This window comes from Trematomus bernacchii, unplaced genomic scaffold (assembly GCF_902827165.1).
Source record: "Trematomus bernacchii unplaced genomic scaffold, fTreBer1.1, whole genome shotgun sequence".
NCBI classification, from domain to species: Eukaryota; Metazoa; Chordata; class Actinopteri; order Perciformes; family Nototheniidae; genus Trematomus; species Trematomus bernacchii.
In genome coordinates this window covers 884,513-909,121 of record NW_022987797.1, presented here as the reverse complement: position 1 = coordinate 909,121, position 24,609 = coordinate 884,513, and the positions used below count along the sequence as shown (strand labels likewise).

At 37.4% G+C, this 24,609-nt stretch overlaps 1 protein-coding gene across 1 annotated transcript in view; it reads left to right on the top strand.

Annotated features, from left to right (window-relative positions):
- Positions 1–24,609, top strand: part of grip2b (glutamate receptor interacting protein 2b) — a 303,981-nt gene that overhangs the window by 256,837 nt on the left and 22,535 nt on the right. The window contains exons 13-19 of the mRNA XM_034149909.1: positions 9,251–9,396; positions 11,479–11,559; positions 14,478–14,541; positions 15,120–15,265; positions 18,045–18,189; positions 22,911–23,050; positions 24,072–24,266. Of these exons, the coding sequence (XP_034005800.1) occupies positions 9,251–9,396; positions 11,479–11,559; positions 14,478–14,541; positions 15,120–15,265; positions 18,045–18,189; positions 22,911–23,050; positions 24,072–24,266 (917 nt within the window). The remainder of the gene's footprint in view (positions 1–9,250; positions 9,397–11,478; positions 11,560–14,477; positions 14,542–15,119; positions 15,266–18,044; positions 18,190–22,910; positions 23,051–24,071; positions 24,267–24,609) is intronic.

Below are 24,609 nucleotides of genomic sequence, written 5' to 3'. Positions count from 1 at the left end.
CTGAAGGTTCTCTAGCTGTGAGAACAGTGAAGGTGTAGTTTAAACGTCAGGTCTCCCTTGAAAAAGAGATCTATGATCTCAATGGGACCAATCTGGTTAAATAAAGGTTTGAAATGAAATGAAACGTCACTTTGTGCGATTTCCCCCAGTTTAAATCACGTTCAACCACACTATAATCTTCCTGCCAAACTTGCGGTATGATCTAACATGTAGTGGAGCAGTTCTGACACACAGGCAATGAGATTTCTAACCACCAAGGGGTGCCTTTAGGTCATCAAAAACCAAGGTCAAAGTTTAAATAGTTTAACTGTAAGTGCAGCGAAGAGGCATAAAATCCAAGGTAGCAATACGGTGAGGTTCTTCAATTTATGTTGGAAATAAATAAAAGAATGTTTGCAAATGAACGCTGCTGATGATGTGTAGAGAGCCTAAGTCAAAGTTGTACAAAGTTGTTGGGTTTAGGCCCAAAATACATGTCTGACCTACTGCTAAATTATGAACCATCCAGAACTGTCAGGTCTTCAGGGACTGGTCAGCTTTCTGTCCCCAGAGTCAGAACTAAACATGGTAAAGCAGCGTTCAGTTATTATGCTCCAAATATCTGGAACAAACTTCCGGAAACCTGCAGGTCCGCTGCAACTCTTACTACTTTTAAATCCAGGCTGAAGACTTTTCTTTTTGCCGCTGCTTTTAATTGAACTATTCATATCTTAAACTGCACTGTAACTTTTATCCATGTATTTTTTCTTTTAATGTTTATTTTATTATCTTTTCTTTTTAATGACTGATTTTAAATGCCATTTTCTTAATGTCTTCCATTTTTGTAAAGCACTTTGAATTGCCTTGTGTTGAAAGGTGCTATATAAATAAACTTGCCTTGCCTTGCCTTGCCTTACCCATGTCATACATTTAGCATTTATAATGTGGTCGAAGATCTGATTATTTGACCTTAACGGCTAACTTTAAATTAGGCCCTATAACAACTGCTCCATTATCAAATGCAGACATTGATGCCACCAAATGACACAATAAAAAACAACATACAACCGTCTTTTTAATAGTAACATTAAACTGGAATTAATTTACATCTTAAATTTAAAACTTTTTTTTTACAAATATCCTACCTTCAAATTGCCATTTTAAATCAACATTTCTCTGCACACTTACTAAAGAACCTTTGTGTGGAAATCTCAGTTCATTTCTAGGGCTGTATGTATGCTGTCATTCTCACTGTAAACTATTTAATCATCACCAATTTCGGTGTTATTGTGACCGATCATAACTCATCTTTATGCACATACTTTTGGCACGGTTTAAGTCAACACATATCGACCCTAAATATAGTCTATATTAAGAACGAGAAAAAGTTTTAACATATCGTTTTTTGTAAACATATGACAAACGTGCGAGGGTGATGACATCAGAGCATCGTCCTATGTGCCGGGGCTGTGCCCCTGACAGCCCCAGCCCAATTTAACCCCTGCTGCTCCATCGAAATCAGTCGCATTGACCCGAAGACACATTTTGAGTTGTATACACTGTTGGAAAGAGGAGATTCCTAGCTTTCTAATGATATCAGGATTGTTTTTGTACTCCAAATATTAAGCAAAATATGTCACATTATATAATGACTGTCACCGAGTCATCATTTTGAGAAAAAGACCTTTAAAGTGTCCTCTTCTCTGGAATCCATCGATCTGATTGATTATTAGCGGAGCAAATGATCAACATACTGCGGAGGGAAGATATTTTCGTTTGGATTACTGGTCTGGGGGGAAGCTCGCGAGTGTGTGTATACGTGTGTGTGTGTTTGTGTAATTTTGCATTTGTGTATAGGTCTATTGTTTGTTTCCCGGGGAAAACACTCACGAGAAACACTGGCTGTTGTTATGCCTGCTGTGACGTCAAGTTACTCCGTTCTCCGCTTGTAATTATGCCGTTACAAGCTTCAAAGTTGTATTTATCATCTGAATTTGCCGAAACAAGTTTAATATTCTGAAAGCCAAGACTTTGTTTAATTGAAATCAGATGAAAACAAACTGTAACGGACCCTGCCGTGTTATCTATGATTACTATACGCCTTACATTCATAATTTCAGCCGGAGGGAGGGGAAGCAGCGCTGCGGAACAGCAGAGTGGCGAGTGAGAGGTGCCTGTCATCTTCCCTTTACAAGCTTCAAAAATGTATTTATCGTGTGATTTTGGAAATAAAAGTTTCATATTCTGAAAGCCAAGACTTTGTTTATTTAAAATCAAACAAAACACCCGAACCCTGAAAAACTATTTTTTTACGCACATTTTGAAATGAGCCGTTGCGACTTCCGACTGATTTCGATAGAGCGGGTCACATATGTGTAAGGCTGGGACACTTCCTGTCTCACTGTCACTCACTGCTGCTTTTTCCTCCAATTATGAGAACAACAAACCTTTTAAGGGATCGAGCTCCGTGTTTTGCAAAGAGGCCTGCTTTTGATAAGATGTGCTCCGTTAGCGTGGATGTGGAAGGAGCTGCGGAGTTGGCATGTCACCTTGGGCTTATCCTTTACACGTTCAAAATGATCCCTTACTTTGGATTTACTAACCACATTTTTTTTACCATTAGGACCAGGCTCAAATCCCGTATGAAGTTTGAGGGATTTTGTGGATGAGGACAAAAAAATAAAAATAAAGTTTCAATAAGCTGGCTTTGCTGCCATCTATTGGCCAACGGTAGATACAGAATAGCTGTGGAAAATGTAAGATGGCCGCCCAATAGTTATTCACTATGAAATAATCACACATACACAACTATGACCAAATACAGTCTGTGTAGTGACCACGATATCCATTTGTTTTTTGTCCTTTGTTTGTGATTCACTCGTGGGGCTGACCGAGGAATAGACGCTTGTAGTTTGAGAGAAAAAATATAGAAATGTCCAGATGCGATTGAAAAGTAAGATAGTTTATTCCAAAAAAGGCAAAAATAAATAAACGTTTTTAAACAATCTATTTCTCATATAAACTGATACTTCAATATTAAAGGCACAATAAAGAACCAAGCTGTGACGCTCCCAACCAGCAAGGTCTAAAAACTGTTTGCTTCAGTCACCTCTGCACCTCTCGTTTTATGCTGCAGCACCTCGACCTGCAGGAGTAACGCACTCAAATTAAATAATAAATAATATACACCACAGAATCTCAGGCTATGTACTCTAAAAAGATAAAATAATATAAACTAAGGAAATGGCTCCTACAGTCTGTATAATGACTATAATATTATACATGACACAAAGTAGTCCCGTTCGTATTGCAACAGAATGTTTAGACCAGCGGAGTAATACAGCCAGACTAACACAGTCTCACTCCCTGATAATCCAATAGTGACGCTTGGACAGGGTCCTTTGGTGTGCAGTTGTGACGCACCGAGTCTCCTTCAGCTTCATAAACGGACGCAAAGAGCTTTCAACTGATTGCAATGTATTCCCATCGGCGGCGGTATTTGACGCTCAGGGAAGCACCGCATCGGTCCATGTCAGCGGCAGTTAAAGGCAATGTGAGCGTCCATTCCCATTGGATAACGGAGAATTTTACACCCGGAAATAAGTATTCTCCTTACTGTCGATTGATTTTACAGTGATATCTGCACTACTCATCAACTCAAAAACACTAGATTATCCTTGTTAATTACACAACATTGATTGGTTTAGATTGTGTGCAATGCTTTTGTGTTTTTCCCCTTCGATTCTGAGAAACAAATAGTTTTTTGGGAGTTTAGGATGGCAGAAGACACTACACTACCCATAATCCTCAGCTATCATTTGAGACTACACCATGCGCTTTGCTCGACAAACCCCGTGATTAGTCCTCAAGCTCTGTGATTGGTTGACCTCCGACTGCATTCCATATGAAAAAAAACGTTTCGTAAAAGATAAAATCATACTTTATTCAGCAGTGCTTGCTTTACTCTTTGAAAGTCATCACATACATGCATTGTAATGAATGGTTTGGCTGCATTAAATATTACACATCTGGCTTAGTTCTTTATTTATCTACAGAGATTGGGCCTCAGAATATACCGGAAACTATTCTTTTACCGTTCTGTTTTAATTTCACAATAAAGTTAATAGTAATATTTTGTTTGATATTATTATTTTTTATTAACTAGACCGCTGGGTCATGTTAAGACCATCTTTTCTGTGTTGCTGTGGGTTTTTCCATCGCTTTTGTGTTACAAATATCAAAACAATAATTATATGTGTGGTCGTCTGTGCATAACACAATATATCCGTCGTAAACTAAACTGGAAACAGCAGTATATTTTATTGTGTTAACTTGACAGCTTTTTAACCCGAACCACCTACTGGTTAAAGCACGTTATTACATGTTTAGAGTAATTGCAATGCAGGTAGATTGTGTTGCTTTTTAATGACTGTTTTTAAATGCCTTTTTCTTAATGTCTTTCATTTTTGTAAAGCACTTTGAATTGCCTTGTGTTGAAAGGTGCTGTATAAATAAACTTGCCTTGCCTAAGGTGTGCTGCATGTTTTGTTGAATGTGTTATATTTGATGAAAACATTTAAATATTAAGAGTACATAGGGGGAACGTAGAAGGTCAATGATAGAAATATAGAATAGAAAATATCAAGAAGATACTGTAAATGATCTCTACAATAAAACAATTTAGTGCCGGATGTACAAAGATATTAATAGGAGGATGTGCAAAACAGAAAAACTAATTAGGCTTTATTAAAACATGAAATATTACTTTAGGTTAAGGCAGTGGCTCTCAAACCTTTTCTGTCAGGCCCCCCCTTTGGAGAGAAAAAAAAGTCGGGCCCCCCCAACACAAATAGTCAGTCTCAGTGGCGGCGCCAGAGATTTATTTTGGGGGTGCTGTGGGGTAAATTGACGTTTCATAGAGGGTGCTCAAACATTTAGGGTTTCCCATTAATGTACTGGTCGCTACAGTGGAATGTTCTACTGCAACACTCCCCACGCATATACACAGCGTGACAGTTACAATGAAGGCTCGAGGCATATAGGTGTAAGCAGGGGTAAAGTGCTATTTTTATAGGTGGTGTGTGGACCTCACATAGGGGGGTCCGGGGGCATGCTCCCCCGGGAAGATTTATTTTTAAATATTGAAGTTAAAAGCATCAATCTGGTGCACTTTGAGAGCAAAATGAAGAGATCTATGGATACATCTCTCAACACCCATATAAAACAGAACTGTAAACAGATTGACTTTTTCTTTATGGATATTTTACAAATCACCCTTTTAAACTTTATTCTTTTTTTACTGTCATATAGTATTTCATACCTGTTTTTCATGTATTCTCTTATTTTTTTATAACTATAATGATCATATAAACGTGTGCCTCGGAAATAATTGTTTACATTAATGGTGACCAAAACGTTTGAGACCCACTAAGATAACTTAGACTAAAGTTAACTATCTAAACACTGAGATAGTCCTTTAGCTCACTGAGCCTCTCAGTCTGACAGGAGAGGACTCGCCTCCACTTTGTTGTTGAAAAAACTCCTTATATCTGTTAGCGTAGCTCGCTAGCACCAGAAGCTAACAACAACGATCTCCGGTACCGGTGCGCTCTCTCTCTCTCGCTCGCGCACGCACACAAAATGGCTCGTTCCACACACACACACAGAGCCGAGCTTTAATGAAACACAGAGACCCAGACGTACTTGTACTGTACTGTAGCATATTATTTTCCAATCAATAATTTTTTGAGAACCACTGGGTTAAGGTCTTCTTTTAAATACATGTAAGCAAAAAGCTTTGGGGGTATCTACAGATAAATATTAAGCCTGACAAAGTACTTAACGTCTAATATATTGCATGGTTTGTTTTGGGACTTGACAATCAACTTTCCTGCAATGTTAACTATGGGTTATTTTAACCGATATTATACATATTAATTATACTCTTATAAGATGTATGTAGATAGTATAAGAAATGCAGAATATGATAGTTTAATGGTGGAGGTATACACACATATTGATAGATGTCTTGTAATGCACTGTTGACGAACCTGCGACCCAAGTCTTTCATTCATTGCATAACTACACCGTAGTTGTGTATATGATATGTCAATAAACCTTTGAAAATCTTGAAATCTTGAAAGGGATGTGCAAAATAGCCATTATATACAGTTTTTAATGAACGATTAGAGAATAACGAGTAATGAATATGCTTTATAGGGATCTGCAGATAAATATTTAGTCTTCTCAAGCACCAACTATCAAATATCTCTCCTGATTGTTTGCACTTGACAATCACCTTCCCTGAATTTGACTCAGGTGTAACTAAAGTCTGATTTAAGGGTTGTTCATATTTCACATCATTAATCCAAATCTGCAAAGTAACTAAAATAAATGTAGTGGAGTAAAAATACCAGGTTAACCTTAAAGAAAGCCCTCAGGATTATAAAAGACCCCCATCACCAACTGTTCTGTCTGCTGCCGTCTAGCAGGCGGTACCGCAGCATCCGGACTAAAACCACCAGACTCAGGGACAGTTTCATCCCACAGGCCAGAAGACTATTAAACACCTGAACTGTTGAAACAACATCCACAACATTAATCTGGCTGCAATTTACAAATTATTTATCTAATATATCATATTCCAATCACTTGTATATAGACACCAACGTGTTTCCCATCCCCTAAACCTCCAGGGATGTATACAGTTTAATACTGGCAACTTCTAATTATGGGAAATACGAAAACGTCTTTTAAAACTACAATTCCCAGTAGAGACGTGCCATAGAACATGTTTCGAAACACAATTAGCCAGCATGTGTACTTCTGGGGGGGGACACACGTTCGACTAATCACAGGGTTTGTCAAGCAAAGCGGCTGGTGTAGTCCTAAACGATAGCTGAGGATTATGGGTAGTGTACACTAGTGTAGTGTCTTCGGCCATCCTAAACTCCCAAAAAACAATTTGTTTCTCCGAATCGAAGGGGAAAAACACAAAAGCATTGTACACAATTTAAACCAATCAATGTTGTGTAATTAACAAGGATAATCTGCTGTTTTTGAGTTGATGAGTAGTGCAGATATCACTGTGAAATCAATCGACATTAAGGAGAATACTTACATCCGGGTTTAAAATTCTCCGTTATCCAATGGGAATGGACGCTCACATTGCCTTTAACTGCCGCCGACATGGACCGATGCGGTGCTTCCCTGAGCGTCAAATACCGCCGCCGATGGGAATACATTGCAATCAATTGAAAGCTCTTTGCGTCCGTTTATGAAGCTGAAGGAGAGTCGGTGCGTCACAACTGCACGCCACGGGACCCTGACCAAGCGTCGCTATTGGACTATCAGGGAGTGAGACTGTGTTGGCCAGACATGTGGAGACATGCCCGGGCCCTAAGAAGCCTTGTGGTATGCAGAGCTAGCTTACACATGCTTGATGATGCTAACTGCCTTCTGTTGCGCAGATAGTGCTGTGTTTTGGGAGGTAAACACAACTACAATTTGAATGTGTAAAACGTACATTTTCACGAACGCACACATGTCCGCAACAAACAAAACAAGCCAAAGACAGTCAGTAGTTCAGATAATGCGATCCTGCCTGTACTGTGGTCAGGTGTGCCATGGGTGAGTCCATTAATAAAGGGAGATGATATGGAATAGTTCAAGTAGCTTAGGACATTTTTGTTTAAATACAATTAAAATGTTTGAGTTTCATTAAATTGATTACATTGAAATAACCTAACCTTGAGGATATAGCAGTACTTGATAGCTAACTTAGTCATGCAAAGAAGAAGTCATTGCTACATCATGAACACACATTATACCAGTAGGACAGTATACATGTATTAATAGTGTATTATTTTCTAATAGATTCTAAGCCAGTTAGCAGCAGTGCCTAGCATAGCTGGAATACCTTGAAATATACTCAAATTTACAAATAGTGTTTACATGCTTTTCTTCCACAATTGCTTGATTTCCCAGGCCAATGCGTCAAAAGACTGAATGACTACTTGTAATACATCTTTTGCCAAGGAAAGGTATTTACATAATTAATGAGATTTATAGTCAGCGCTAATGAGCTTTATTTTCATTGCAGAGCTGATATATGCCAGCTTCAATCTAAATGATGGATGTTATAAAAACAGAAATCTTAAACATCCAAACAGCAGAAGCTACTGTAGCCAAAAATAATGTGGTGTTACACAGCAGGGTGTCTGAAGCGGCTTCTGGCTTCATCTGTCTTTATTATTTATTATTATTAAAGGAAACTACATTCCAGATAGGGGCCATGATGACGGTACACCTACGTAATTGCGTTTTTCTTAACCCTTAGGGAGCATTTTAAACCTGGAAGGAATCATATCCAAGTCATAAAAATAGCTCACTCTGCTTTGAGGAACCTTCATGGGCATTTCAGACTGAAATGACAGTAGAACCTTCTCATATAAACTCGGGACAATGTCCAGGGAATCTGGTCTGGTAATTTTCCAGAGTTTCCCTTTCATAAATAGTACATAACAGAAGACTGTCTGTGTCATATTTTAATTTGTTCTCACTTTCTCGAAACATTCCATTTGGTTTAATCTTCAGGTGGTGCCTGGGTAGAGCGAAAAGAAGCGAAAAGAAGGCACCTTTCTCCTGCCTAATTCCAGCCCCAGTCACTGTAAATTCTCTGGACAATATCAGCTCTATTCACACAGGAGATAACACAAATGTTGTACTAGCAAGATGAAGGGGTAATGTCAAATGATTGTCCAAATGATTCGGGCATTTGCATTCTCACATGCAACTATACCAGATACTGTTAAGATAATTTCAAGTTGGAGTGACTGTTTGTCAGGATCTAGACAAAAGCATATGTTGTATTAACCCAAAATGTTGTAAAAAAAAAACTTGTCTTGTAACAAGATCTCAAATTCTGCCTATGGAGAAGAGCCACAATGAAACAATAACTTCCTTCAAAATAACTTTCATTATTTTTACATTATATTTAATTCAATTTTTTTAATTGTTTTAAAATTAGTTCTATACTGTACATTCCTTATTTGATTACCTTATTTCTCTTAAATTACTTTTTTATCTGTAATCTTACTTGTCAATTAACCTGATTCTGAATAATAATATAATTATTACTGGTAAAACCAAATGGGAATGGTAGTTTTTAAACTACTACTTCTTTACTAGGTGATATTCAGGTCATATCAGGGAAGGTAACTTTCTGTTGTATCAAATCTTGCTGACATCACCATGGTAACTCCTTCTGTAGGTGTGGCCTGCTGCAGGTTGGAGACCGCCTCCTGTCAATTAACGGGATCCCCACAGAGGACGGAACACTAGAAGAGGCCAATCAGCTTCTCCGAGACGCGGCACTGACCAATAAGGTCTCCTTGGATATTGAGTTCGATGTAGCAGGTTTGTGAAGTCATCCCCAGTTTTATGATTCCATTACACCAAGATATATTTCCTCTTTACTAGATGTATTGTTACGTTTACAGTGTCACTTTATTTAAGCTCGAGTCAACTTTGGATTATTGTCAAACATCCAACATCCTTAAAACTATTGGGATTCTTTGTCCATCTACAAGGGTTTAAACCATTTTTGTATAGGGAAATTAGAGAGCAAATGTTATACACTGCTTTCTTTTTTAGCAAGCATTTAGCAGTTTTGTTGGAGGATGTTTAAATAGACAAATTTGCACAGATCACTGGTCTCCTTTGCTGAGAGCTTTGTGGACAGATTGTAATTACAGCTCTTCACTGCAGGGCTCAGCCTTATCTGCATGCTTTTAACCCGATGAAAGTGAAACAACCACACATACACTTCAGCTGTGTCATTAACTCGGATTTCATTTTGAAAAAAAGTCATTCAATTGCATTGCAGGCGTTTCTGAACTCACAGACAAAGAGTCGATCAATCCAAGTTTTTGAAAGGGGATTTTGATAGCAAATATTTACTTACAACAAGTATTTTATAAGTAGGATCTGTAGGGAAAATGAATCTGCGGCTTTTCCACAACTTGGCTTGACCTTCTTGTTTTGATAAGTAGCATTTAAAGGTGACCTGTGGAATTTAGCATTATCCCCCAAGATGCATCATGTATATCCTTGAGCATTATTTATATGCATGTTTACTTGCGTCAAGTCTGCTTTTTTGCTGTTTTATTCTGTCATATTGCAGCAAGTCAGAAGGTGTCGCCAGCACCTGTAGATCAGTGGAATAGATACCATTGGCACGGCGTGTATCACTTTACCCACCTTAGCATGCATGCATGTGTGATTGCATTAGATAAAACAAAACGTTGACCCATTCAGAGAAACTGCTCAACAAACTGGACCCAATTTAAATTAACAGAAGATATTAGGAAGGCCCACAGCATAAACATGGCCCTATAGAATGAAGCATGTGCATGAGAAAAAATGTCATAAACAGTTTTCACAATACATATCAGAAAATAAAACTCATCCATCCTTTAGATTACTCTAATTTTACTCATTTTAAATGTTTATTCAGGAATATGTCTCTTATGTACGGAGCCCCTAAGGGGACATGAAAAAAGAGAGAGAGAAAAAAAGTTGAGAACGTTACCGGTGCGCCATGGAGGAAGTGGAGCACACAGGAGACAACCATTTAATTGCAGACTGTTATGTTTATGAGGGGAAATGACAGTGCATACATTATTTGAGATATATTTCGAACTCAGACTTAATTTTAAGGACACAAAAGTTACCGGTACGAGAAAATAACCCGTTATCCCAACTTGTTTTTTCTCTCTCTCTTTTAAAAAAAAAATGTCCATGTCCCTTTTAGGGACTCCGTACTTATGGTATGCTTCAGCACACACTTTCATTTATATATTTTTTTAAGGTTATTTTAAGGGGCCCTATTATACTTTTTGAGGTTATCCCTTTCCTGGTCTGCAACAATAAAATCCCTGTGTTCCCTTCAGAGGGAGTTTCACTCCCACACAAACATGTAACAGTAGAGGCACAACATAAAAATATGAACCTGAAAGGAGCATAATTAGTCCTCTTTAAAACATGAGGATGAGCTGTTATTTTTGAGTCGCTGAGTAGCTCTATGACATTATACATATTTTTCTGCTGTTTTGGCAACATTTGTTGTAATGAGTAAACATAACCAATGAGTAATTAATAAATGAACATTTATCCTGTCAGTGAATGATAAGAGCTTCTTGGCAAGGTTACATGAAGCTGAAGTGACTCAATGGCTTGGTTAAAACAGTCTAAGTGTTGGCCTATAACTGGTGATGTTTGTGCCTGGATGTAGAGTTGTTTTACTGCTGGAATTAGCATTTTGACTCATGCTTGCAAACAGTGAGGATTTGGAGTCTCTGTTTGCCCCAAAGGAGAGCAATTCAGAGGAGATAAGAGCAAGAGCTAAAAGCCTTGTAATTACAAATGTTAAGCGGGTTGAAAAGACTTATTTGTTGCTTCTTTATTATAATGGCTTTTCTGCATGTGTTTGTATTTCAGAGTCGGTGGTGCCTAGCAGTGGTACATTCCACGTCAAACTGCCGAAGAAAAGAGGAGTGGAGCTGGGGCTCACCATCAGTGGTGGGCACACGCACGCACGCACGCACGCACGCACGCACGCACGCACGCACGCACGCACGCACGCACGCACGCACGCACGCACACACGCACACACACACACACACACACACACACACACACACACACACACACACAGGGCCACACACAAAGTCTGTGGTTTTTTCTGATGGCACATCACAAAAAATACTAGCTCTATACCATATGGCCAACATTTTGTCATCACATTGTACTTTTTAGATTTTTTGGTCTGTTTGTAATGGTGTCCGACAGGTAATAACGCGCTAAAACAGCAGATAACACTACCATTAAGAGTAACGTGCTGCAGTTTAAAATGCGAATATATAAACACAAATGTGCCACAACACATGCATCTTGAAAACACATGTGCAGCATCTGGAAAACACCAACCAACCGGGGCGCTTGTTGACGTTCGGGGATTATCAAGTTGGTCAATTGTCACTGTTGGCAGAGTTAGCCTGATTCATAATTGTAAGTGTTTCTGTCAGTATAGTTGAAATGACCAAGTTAGCTACATTATCCAGCTAGCTTACAGCAGATCTGCAAAGATATTGGAAGGAATCATGTGATCACATTGTCAAAATAAGTCAATAAAACGTATATTTTATGTTTGTTTACAGTGACAGTGATTGTTGGCAAACTTTATAATCCCCAAACGTCAACAAGCGCTCCGGTCCCAGCTGTGTGCGTCACTTTTTAGTGTCCCCATTCCCATTTAGTTTTGAGCTTGCGGCAGCGTTGTTTTTTTTGCAGCATTTCATTTATGCAGCGCTTTCAGTAAAAACTGTGCATGTTTCGTCAAGTTGGTAAGTGTTTTTTAAATGCTGCTCATGTTTCGTCAAGTTTCTAAAGATGTTTCTTCATTTGCATGTGTTTATGAAACTTTTCTCCTTCGCACATTTGCAGCTGTCGGCCACCATAGTTTTTCAAGGTTTAATACAGGCCACTCGTAATGCTTCTGAATAAGAATGACTCTTCAAAACAGAACTTTGCTGCAACAGTTCTCCCTGTTATCTACATATACGCAGAGAGAGAGGTCTGTATAAATAGTGTTCCCAGTTTGGAGTGGAAGAATTTGACTGGTCTGCACAGAGCTCTGACCTTAATCCCATCACGAGTCAGGTCTTATCACCAGACTTCACTAAAGCCCGTCTGAAAGTTAGCAAATCCCTGTGGCCGGGGTCCAAAGTCTTTCAAGGACTCTTCCCAGAAAAGTGGAGGCAGCAGAGCAGGACGTTAACACCCATATTTCTGTAATGTGTGGGGCATCAATATGCCTTTACCCTTGTTGTGTTTCGAACCGACATGTTATTTGGATGCAGTTACCAACCAACACAGATGTGTACACTCAATTCAATGTGTCTGAAACTCTTTTTATGTTCTGCTAGTGAGGGACTTTATTATAATTAGTGATGAAGTCATTACTCAAACACTTCACTGTGAAGCTTTAGGCCTGATCTCCTACAGTGTTAATGCTAATCATTAGTCTCTGGAATGTGTGTTTATTTAAGTCTGCCAACATAAACTGTTATGTTTGAAGTAGCATGAACTGAGTGGCAGGTAAACTGTTGAACTCTGCACTTTTGTAAATATTTGGAGAAAAAATATATATAAATACATGTGCAAGTATTTTTTTTAAATGTGTAGAATGTATCAACAGAAAACGATACAAAATATTCCTCTGACTGATCCGTTTTTTATTTATTAACCATCTGTAATGAAATACTGTGTTTCGAGTAAAGCGTAAAATAAAAGTACAAAAGTATTAGAGTTTAAATACAGTATATAGTACCACAGGTATAATTACTTATACCTGTAGCACAACCCATTTCAGACTAAAGATATATATTATAGTATTTCTTTGTAATTAGTGTTAAGCTGACAGAATAATGTGCTTCCGTAAAAAGTCGAAATGTTTGCTTTAAAGATGTAGAATTGTAAAGTACAAGTAACTCAGACTTATTCTTCAGCGTAAATGTGCAAATGAAGGAGAAAACGGCATCAGAATATGGTTATGTTCTGTATGCATCAAAATAAAAATGACGTTGGTGAATGAGGTTTGATTGGAGTCCGACACCTTTGCAGTTTCACTTCATAATGTACAAATATCCGGCTGTGCTGTGGCTGCCTCTGAGACAGAGAACGGTGCAATACTGCCATCTTCTGAAATAAAGTGTTCACAGCTGACATGAGAAGGATCTTACACACACATTAACTCATTTTACACATTTTACACCCAATTTAAACAATTTGTATCCTAAAAAAGAAAAATGTATATAACCTGACAATACCAATCCTATCGAAACAATTTCAGCCTTCCTCAGTGTCAGAGTGCAACTGAAGAGTTTGACATTTTGAAAAGTTTAGATTATATTTAATTAACATTATTTTTGTCCATCCTTTACTGAATAAAAGTATCAATACAATCTCAAAATACTCTTATGAAAATAAAAGTCTTACATACAAAATCTCACAGAAGTAATATTAGCAAATTGTACTTAAGGTATCAAATGTAAAAGAACTGCAGGAAAAAGAGGCTCCATATGGGATGTATAAATGTATCAATGACACAGACGGTTAATAGCGTTGTACCAAGTAGACAAACACAGTTGTGATGGACACATTACTGATGTTGAGGACTTTCTCTATAGGATTTGACCTATTTGTACCACCAATATTTCACTGTTTCATCTTTAGAATTATAATTTGGTTTAAAGTTTAGCAGTATGTTACTTTTAAATGCAGTGGTAGCATTACATTGAAATACTCAAGTAAAGTACAAGTATTTCAAGATTGTATATAAATACAGTCCTTGAGTAAATGTATTTAGTTAAATTCCATCGCTGCATATTTGACAGAAATGTTATAAACACTTTCTTATGTTGTTTTTGTCTCCACAGTCAGTAAGAAGCAAGGAGAGCCCCTCATCATCTCTGACATCAAGAAGGGCAGCATGGCCCACAGGTATCTGTTATATTATATTATATTATATTTTACAATATAATATTTTATTATATTGTACTATATTAGATTATTTTATATTATATTGTATTATATTAACTGTAATTATTATATTGTATTATTTTATATAGCATTATATTATATTGTATATAATTATATCATATCATAATACATGATGTAACCTTGTATTATATCATATTAAAGTATGTGATAGTATTTATTTTATTTTATTTTATATAACATTATATTTTACATTCTATTCTATTCTATTACATTATTTTATTTTATATTGCATTGTTTTATATCAGATTGTATCCTTTTATATTCTATTATATTACATTCTATTATATTTTATTATGATAAGTTATATCATATTATATGATCTTTTAATTATATTACAATATATGATATGATATTCTTCTGGAGACATCACACCTGTTGTTCTCTTGCCTCAATGTATCTCACTGTCCTTATCACACCTGTACTCTTTTCACAGACATCTGATAGGCTGCTGCAGTTAAAGCATTATGAATGAAACTTTCTGGTTCCACATTTGTCTTCCTGTCTCTGTCTCTCCTCAGAACGGGGACCCTGGAGCCTGGGGACAAGCTGCTGGCCATCGACAACATCCGGCTGGAGAACTGCTCCAAAGACGAGGCGGAGCAGATCCTGCAGCAGTGTGAGGAGCTGGTCAAACTGAAGATACGCAAGGACGAAGACAACTCAGGTACAAAGACGAGGCTGGTCCTGGTGGGTAGCATAACATGAAGGAAGGATCACACACACATTTTCAGATGTGTTTTATTTGATTACAGTTTTTCCCAGTCTTAAAACTCTCCAAAGTGCAATTAACAAACCGATTTGTTGGACAACATTGCTCCTGTAAATGTCCATAAAAGGCAGCTAATCACCCAAAACATTTGATCAATGCTTCAATAGTTATTGTTTCAGTAAATTGGTGGAACAATTGTTGTTGTTGTTATTCTTATTGTCAAGAGGACTAGATGTTTTAGGCTGTTCCAAGTCAATACTGTCCAAACAAGATGGTGGAGTAAGGATTTGCACATTTGTATATTCACAGTATTTCTGGGGCACATGTGTTTTCAAGTGCCAAAACAAAGAACCTAAGCCAAATTGGAAAAGACTGCAGTAGTTTAGTTGTAGTTCTCATCTCTCGTCTCTCCTTTGTTAACTTCCTTTCACTCGTGTCACTCGAGCATTACGTCTGCATCAGACCTCAGCCAGTTTAAAACATTCAATGTCTCAGATATTTATGAGAAATACCTTATGCCTGCTTTTGATTATTGAATGGGCAATATGACATACTATGGCTCAAAGGATGAAAGAATGACAGCAAGCTTTGTACAAGAAGCAGAGGTGGGAAGTAACTAAGTACATTTACTCAAGTAGTGTACTTAAGTACAATTTTGAGATACTTGTACTTGACTTGAGTATTTCAATGTTTTGCTACTTTGTTCTTCTACTCCACTAAAGTTCAGAGGTAAATGATGTACTTTTACTCCATTACAGTACCTTTAGTTACTTTCCAGATGTGGATGAATGATGTGAAATATAATCAAGTGTTAAATAAGACTTTAGTTCCACCTGGAGTAAATTCACAAGCTACTCTGCAGTATACAAAGTCATTCAAACTAGCTGCACCTTTACCAGCTTTGAGAACACTTTCATGATCAATCATTATAAAACATATCATATATTATTCTGAAATGGACCAATCTGCACAATGACTACTTCTACTGTCGCTACTTTAATACTTTTCTACTTTTCCTAGAGTAACATTTTGAATGCAGGACTTTTGACTTGTATCAGAGTATTCCTACACTCTGGTACTTCTACTTTTACTCAAGAACAAGATCTGAGTACTTCTTCCAACTCTGGCAAGAAGTTGACAATTGTCATTGTTTATAAAGATGTTTTAAAACAAACACATCCAAATCTCCCAAAAAATGAATGACACATTTCAAATCTGTCGTGAAATAATTGTTTAAAGATTTTATATGTTTGCTGAAAATAGTTTTAATTCAAGAATTTAGCCGAAGCAAATGACAAAATCATATCGTTTACAAATCATCAGCTCATCAAGTTTAAAGAAAATGCACTGACAGTGTTTGACCACCAGGTGGTGCTGTTGTCCACAACTCAAGCACTCCTGATGTCATTTTTAAATGATCATGTACTGTAGAATTCATCTTTATTCAGTGGGGAAACTTATGTAAAACAATTTAATCCAGGATGAACCAATTAAAATAAAACATTAAGAACACAAACAAATATATATAAGGGATAAAAGTAAGAACGTGTGTAGAAAATTGATATCCTGGTGATCTAATGGTACATTCTAATTCAGCGTAGGACAGTTATGCTTCATCTTAGTCATGTGCGTGTTACTGACCTTACACCCAACCTCTTGAAAACTGTGTTAGCTAAAGGTTTATTTACTCCAGGATGTTACAGAGAGATGTTTTTACATAAAAAAAAAGAACACAAATGAATTCCCAATGGTGAAAAAAATACTCACATCCTTTAAGGTCTTCAAGTAAAAGTATTAATACCACAGTCCTAAAATACTCCATTACAAGTATGAATTCAACATTATACTTAATATAAAGTACAGTATGTTTATTTTTATTTTTTTATAAATGGTAGTCAAGTTCTTGCTCTTTGTTGTATTTGTTGTGTTATCATACAAATATTATATTATTCTGTTTTTAAATACATTTAAGAGTGTTGTTGTGTTTTAATTTGTAAATGTGGTGCACATTTTGTGTACTTTGTGTCCTGTAGTGTAAACACATTATGTAATTTATTTAAAAAGTAACTACAGCCGTAAAGTAATTGTAGTAATATCACAATGTTTCGCAAAGTAGCAACAATTTAAAATAAGTAAAGTACAAGTACCCGGAAATTATACTATACTTGAGTAAATGTACTTAGTGTCATCCCGACACAGTGGACACCGGAAGGGATTGTGTGATCATGCCAGATTATCACTTGGAGGATGGATCACACATAGACACACACACGGACACACACACGGACACACACACGTGTTAAACTGCAGAGATTATGTGTTTCTGCTACATGATGACAAGGCAGTCTTTTCCAGTTACCATGGAAACTGCCTCTTCCTCACCAGTGTTGGTTCGGGAACAGTTTGACCTACTTCTGGAAAGAGAGCATTTGTGTATGCATGCGTGTGTGTGTGTGTGTGTGTGTGTGTGTGTGTGTGTGTGTGTGTGTGTGTGTGTGTGTGTGTGTGTGTGTGTGTGTGTGTGTGTGTGTGTGTGTGTGTGTGTGTGTGTGTGTGTGTGTGTGTCAGGCTGCATCATCTACTCAATGGAGTTGAAACATTATAGAGTAACGTGTGTGTGTGTGTGTGTGTGTGTGTGTGTGTGTGTGTGTGTGTGTGTGTGTGTGTGTGTGTGTGTGTGTGTGTGTGTGTGTGTGTGTGTGTGTGTGTGTGTGTGTGTGTGTGTGTGTCTCAGATGAGCAGGAGACCTCGGGCAGCATCATCTACACAGTGGAGCTGAAGAGGTACGGGGGCCCTCTGGGCATCACCATCTCAGGCACCGAGGAGCCCTTCGACCCCATCACTATATCCGGCCTGACCAAGAGAGGCCTGGCCGAGAGGTACACACACACACACACACACACACACACACACACACACACACACACACACACACACACACACACACACACACACACAATGTCTCCTCTTAGAAATCTAGGTTACCAGTTAGAACTCGTGCACAGCAGTAAAGCAGCTGGAGGTCATTGTTTTGTTCCTACATTTTTCAACATTGCTTCAGTACCACTACATAACAAAAATGAAATTAAAATTAGTGCTACTGAACTATTATAACAACTATATTAAAATGATTTGACATTTAAAAAATGTAAATAAATGACTAAATGAAACAAATACCTTATTTTAACTTCATTTGATTCCAACACTTAGTACGGTAAACACATCTTATCAGGCACCATGTGAAGTCTTACACAACTATTAGTACTATGGAACTATATTTGTATTACTTTTCTTGAACAATAATGCACAATTGGATGTTGTAACAACAAAGGCACGAAAGCAGATTGTATAGACTAATTAAACACAGATGTAAACAAATTACATTTGAATGACTGTTGCTCAATTTTAGAATGAAATAAAATAAAAGATAAATAGAACAAAAATATTCAAATAAAGAAAAAGCTCAATTAACAATGTGCAAAAAAGGAAAGCACAAAATAAAATAAAGATATGTATATAAACAATTGAAGTTAAAGTAAAATGTCTAATAAAATGAATAAAAATATAATAAGTGCAAATTCTGTGTGGCTCATGAAAAGTGTTCACACATATGTCTCCACACATCTGCTGACCCCCAGAAATGAACTGTAGACAGATTAAAGACAGCTTCCTCCATCCTCAGTCAGAATAACAATTATCCGCTTTGGTGTCAAAGGTCCTAACAGTAAAGTTAGGGTCACGACCTTTTGACTCTCAAGCGCGGTTGCTGATTTAGTCAGAATTGTCCCATTTCCATTATCTGCTGTGAACATTTTAATTTGGATCATTCCGGCACTTAAGAAAACTTTAGCCAAGACCTGTGCCGCCTTATTTAGGCTTCATGAAGCAGTGGGGTAAAACCTTATTAGGAGAAATAACAGGAGATGCCTTGGGCAATAAATAGAGGGATTCCCCGGCAGCAGCTGAGTGTGCAGCAGGCTCCACGTGACGAGGCGCTGACGGATGAGATAATGAGGAGCATGATGCAGTGGAGAGGTGGCAGGGCAGCCAGTGTGCACAGCAACAGGCTCAACATGACGTAATGGCTCTGAGTCATAATCATCCACTGGCAAATACAGCTTATATAAACTTCAAAATAAAATGCTTTCATAACAGGCTCACGCTTTATTCCACCAAAACACACCCAAAGAGATCGTTTATTGGAGTTTGTGATGTCATTTTCCTATTTGCTGTCTTCGTCGATGAAACAGACCTGATGGCTAAAAGCACTCTACAAATAGACTCATTTTCACACAGTAAGACTACGTCAACATTTCTGCTTTAAATATTTATATAAAGTTATTGTGTTTATATTTTTATTCAATATGATTTTTCTCTTTTATTTAAAATACAATCATACAGGATTACACAGGATGCAGCTAAAAAATAAAATAAAATATACATTTAAATATAAAACAACACAAAATCATTCAATAAAACGGGGATGTTGCTGATGAGGAAAAGAGAAAAAAATCCCTTTTTATTTAATGTTTTATACATTTTTTATTGGATATTTTACTTTAACTACCATTTACTATTGTTTATACTGTAAAAGTATTTATTTTATTTTTATTTTCAATTTTCTTTGTATCGCACATTTTTTTGGTTTATATGAATATTTTCATTCTATTTTTTTTTTTATTGTATCTTATTTTATTGCATCCTAAAATCAGGGAACTGTCATCAAAACCGATTTCCCCCAAATAAAGTATTCTGTTGCACATGGAACATGTTCGCACTGACCTAGTTTGACTTTTAGCCAATTGTGAGCCTTGGTATTGGTTGACCAGATTAGGTAAATAGAAACTCAAGATATCAAAAGGAAACCTTCACAAAAACGCTTCTCTGGCTTTAACCAGTGCATTAACTGTGTGTTTTAGGCATGTACATGTGATATATTTGTCTATGACCATGGGTGAGATTAGTGATCTAAAGCATTAATATCTGTATCAAAGTAGGCCGCAGGATAAAGGATTGGTTTGCTTTAACTCTGGTTTCATGCGGTGGCCGGCGATAATGGGACTAAAGGTCGACAGAGTCACCTTGCTGTGACCCTTCACTAGTCATGCAGTTGTTAAAGGGCCCATGTCATGGCCATTTCCACTGATCATAATTACATTGTTGAGGTATACTAAAATAGATTTATACTGTGCAATTTTCCAAACTCACATTGGTTTCGCATACAGCATCTCTGTAAAGTATGTGTATTCAGCAGTATTCACTTTCTCCACTAAACGACTCGTTGGAGCTCTTGCCCCCCCCTCCCTGTGAGCCTAGTGTGCTCCGATTGGTCAGCTCGGCCACTCGTTCTGATTAGTCAACCACCAGAGAGGCTGCGCCCATGTCTAACAGTGCTTTTCCCGGCTGCTCTCAGCGTAACATCAGTCTTATCATGGCGTCGGCACAGCCGTATATTTTATATACATATATATTTTTAACTGTTGTTATAGAAGAGTATGACGGCCCCAGGGCCTTTGTCTTACGATGGGGTGGAGCTGAAGAGGCTAATCAGCACGATCACGGACACCTCCGGACACGACGGCCCCAGTCTCTCTCCAAAGCGGCTGCAGGAAGACTAACTCTGCGATCCTCTCAACCACCTATCTCTGCATTTACCACAATAAATGTGCCGTGGTTTTGTAAACTTGTGTATGTCTCCTTGTCTTTCCGTTGTGGCTCATAACAAAGAGTAAGTTATTTTTACCCGTTATAAACTACTACTGTTTGATGAGAAATCAAATCATGGTTTGCTATATATGAATTCAGGGAAGAAAGGATAGGCCTACTAAGTATTTCCATTAAACTTTATTTTTAGAAATGTACAAAATGAACATAAATATACATATATACACACGGTATATCATCCATTCCTCCTCCTCGCATCTTGCCTGCGCACAGTCGGTGCGGTGCCTTTTAGCACGAGGCCTCAGTAGTAGTAGAAGTCATGGATTGTCCGCCAGGATCTGGCTGGACGAAATCAAATGCAAATCACAAAATATTAGAGAAACTTAGTTGTTTTAGATTCGTTAGTAGTAGTTGTGTAATGAACAGCTTGCCTGCTAATATGCTAACCTAGCTTTGTTTACCTTGGTAGCTAACACGATATGAACGTTAGCTTGGAGGAAAGGCAACTATAATGCAGTGTAATAAAACTACTATGAACAAAAGCTAGTGGTTCATATTAGGCTAGCAATAACGTGTTTATAATTGCAATCGTATACGGGTATTCTGCTACCATACAATGTAACTTGCATGAATACATTGTTTTGCGCTAGCATACAGCTAGCCTCGTTAGCTACATGCAGTATATGTACGGTCACAATGTACGGTAAATCACCCGGAGTATACTGTATGAGTATTCCGTGTGTGTGACTGCAGACATTCTCCTGCCATGACAAACATGTAAGGCCATCTGCTGACATTGTAGTTGATATATTTAAACGCTAGCAACGTAGCATCACAAAAATGTTTTTCCAACCAAAACTAGCTCTAGCTCCGTGTGTTAGATCGGTTGCATACACGCTACGCCAGCTATAATGTAATTACGTTTCGCGACTGACCGCACGACAAATCACCCGGAGTATACTGTCAATAGGTATTTTGTGTGTGAATGCAGACATTCTCCTGCTATGAGATACATGTATGCAAGGCCATCTGCTGATATTAGAGTTGATATATGGAAACTCTAGCAAGTTAGTTAGCACAGTTAGCACTGTGTCAATGGCTTAGCAGTCCAACACAGTTTACACATTTAAACAGTCTTGTTTGATAAATACACAAATAACAATGCAAACTTACAGGTTGTATACCCAGATCTTCCCCTGCTCCAAACGGTCCAAACAAGCTGTGCATATCCGGCCTCAAACTGGGCAATGTTTTTGGAAGCTTTCGTCTGTGAAATGCCGGTTCTTCGAACCTCTGGAGGAGGAACACGCCGCTGCTGGTGTGGCCATAGCTCTTCGGGATTGGTCCATTTCGTTCCGGGTACCGCATGACATCAGGCGGTACCCGGAAGAATCAAATGGGCAGTGACGTATCTCCAACGAGGCGTTTTGGGGAGGTATTTTCTGTGTTAGAGTTTTACTCGCTACAGGGTGTACTTTGAGGGTTTTGACTCTGCACACCGTTTACATGCATAAAAACCTTCATAACACACAAGGGGATGGGTAATAACCGGAAAAGCATGACATGGGAGCTTTAACATAAATCAAGTTGAAACACTCATAACTTAAAAATAAATTCCTAAATCCGCTACAGCCTTGTGTTTCTGCTTTGTATATACTGTGTCCTATAAATAACATGTGTATACAGCTTGCACATACAGTATGTTTTGGAACAAGTCTGTACAAAGTCATGGTCTTTTTTTTAATTTAAAATTATCTAATTAAATTACTCTTGACTTCCCGTTCATGAAAATGAATCATTATCTTAATTACCTACGAGGTATCTCAACCTCACGTGTGATAGTCATCTGTTGATGTGAGCATAGAACATAATTGTGCATTCTTTTGTGTGTTTCCTCTTGGGTGTGTGACTGTGTGATGTTTTCATGTGTGTGCAGGACAGGGGCTATTCATGTAGGGGACCGGATCCTGGCGATCAACAGCATCAGTCTGAAAGGGAAGCCCCTGAGTGAGGCCATCCACCTGCTGCAGATGGCTGGGGAGACCGTAACTCTCAAGATCAAAAAACAACTGGACAGTATGTATGAAAAGTGTTTCTAATAAATAAACAGGATGCAGCTCAAAAACAAGTTGGCACACAACACAAACAAAAAATCATTCAAGTAGGTAAAACATATTCACACACATGCAGCATAGTACATGAGTAAAATAGCCAAGATAATAAATTAAATTAAATTATCCAAAAGTATCCACTCAGTATAAAAGTAAGATGAAAAAGTCCCAAATATATAAAAAAAATATATATATTAAGACAACATTTAAAATGTAATAAAGTAATAAATAAATGAACAATAATAAGAATATATGTATGTGTATGAATTATATATATATATATATATATATATATATATATATATATATATATATATATATATATATATATTCTTTTTAAAGACACAATTTAAAATTAATAAATATTAAGTAAATGATAAATACATATTTATTTATTAATATAAATATACAAATATATATATATATATATTTATATATTTATATATATATATATATATATATATTTAAATATATGTATTTATATGCATCATAAACTAATTACAAAAAAATATTAATAATAACGCGCTAACCCAATTTTATTTTGGGGAACTTTTGGAATAATAAAAAAGCGTGCTGTTGAGAACCTTAGTGCATTGGACATCAAACAAAGGAGAAGTGATGATATAAGAGGTTGCAGAACCATTAAGAGCTTTTTATACTATTAGAAGGTCTTTAATATACATTTTAAAATATAGAAATTAAACCGTGAAGTTGCAATGAAACAACTTTTTTATTTGCTTTATCTTTATAAATATTTCCAAGCTTCTTAATTGAACTCAGTGTTTCGGGAATCAGCCTTTTAGTACACACTAATTTTATAAAGCCCCTTTTTAAAAAAAAAACGTTCATAAATGTTTGAGTTTTTACACAATGTGAACAGTTTTACGTATCATATCAACATTAGCTTCTGACTTGCAATCAACATGGTCTTTGTTGTTTGATGATAATTTATTGGATCAACTTTATTCCGTTCTTTTCTCTCAAAGATATAGAGGATAGGAAGGCAGCAGAGGCAGAGGACACAACGGAAAACGAGATCAGTGACACTGAGGAGGATGATTTGACGGACAGCCAACAGACCAATAAGCTCTCAGAGCTTTACTCCACAACCATACCCAGCGTGGACTCTGCCATGGAGTCATGGGACGGCTCAGGGATGGACGCTGGATATGGCAGCCAGGGTAAGCTTTAGAGGAAGAGCAAATGTATTAATCCCACAGGGGGAAGGAAGCCCAAACAGTGTCTCCATCTGCCCTACATCACTAGATAAATCCCACAAGAGGAAACTCACTGACAGACAGAAAAGACAGAGGTGTCAGAGCAAATGTTGGTCCTTGTGGGACTCAAACAAGTTCCCATTCGGTTCCAAAGCTAAATCCCTAGAGACTGAGAAACTGCCGCCCCAGATAAAAAAAAAAGATGGTTAAAGTTCAAAATTGCCTTACACTGCAAAACAAATAAAAAAAAACTCTTTAGGACTGCTGAATTGGAACGGGAACATTTGTCGCATGTCAACCGTGGTGG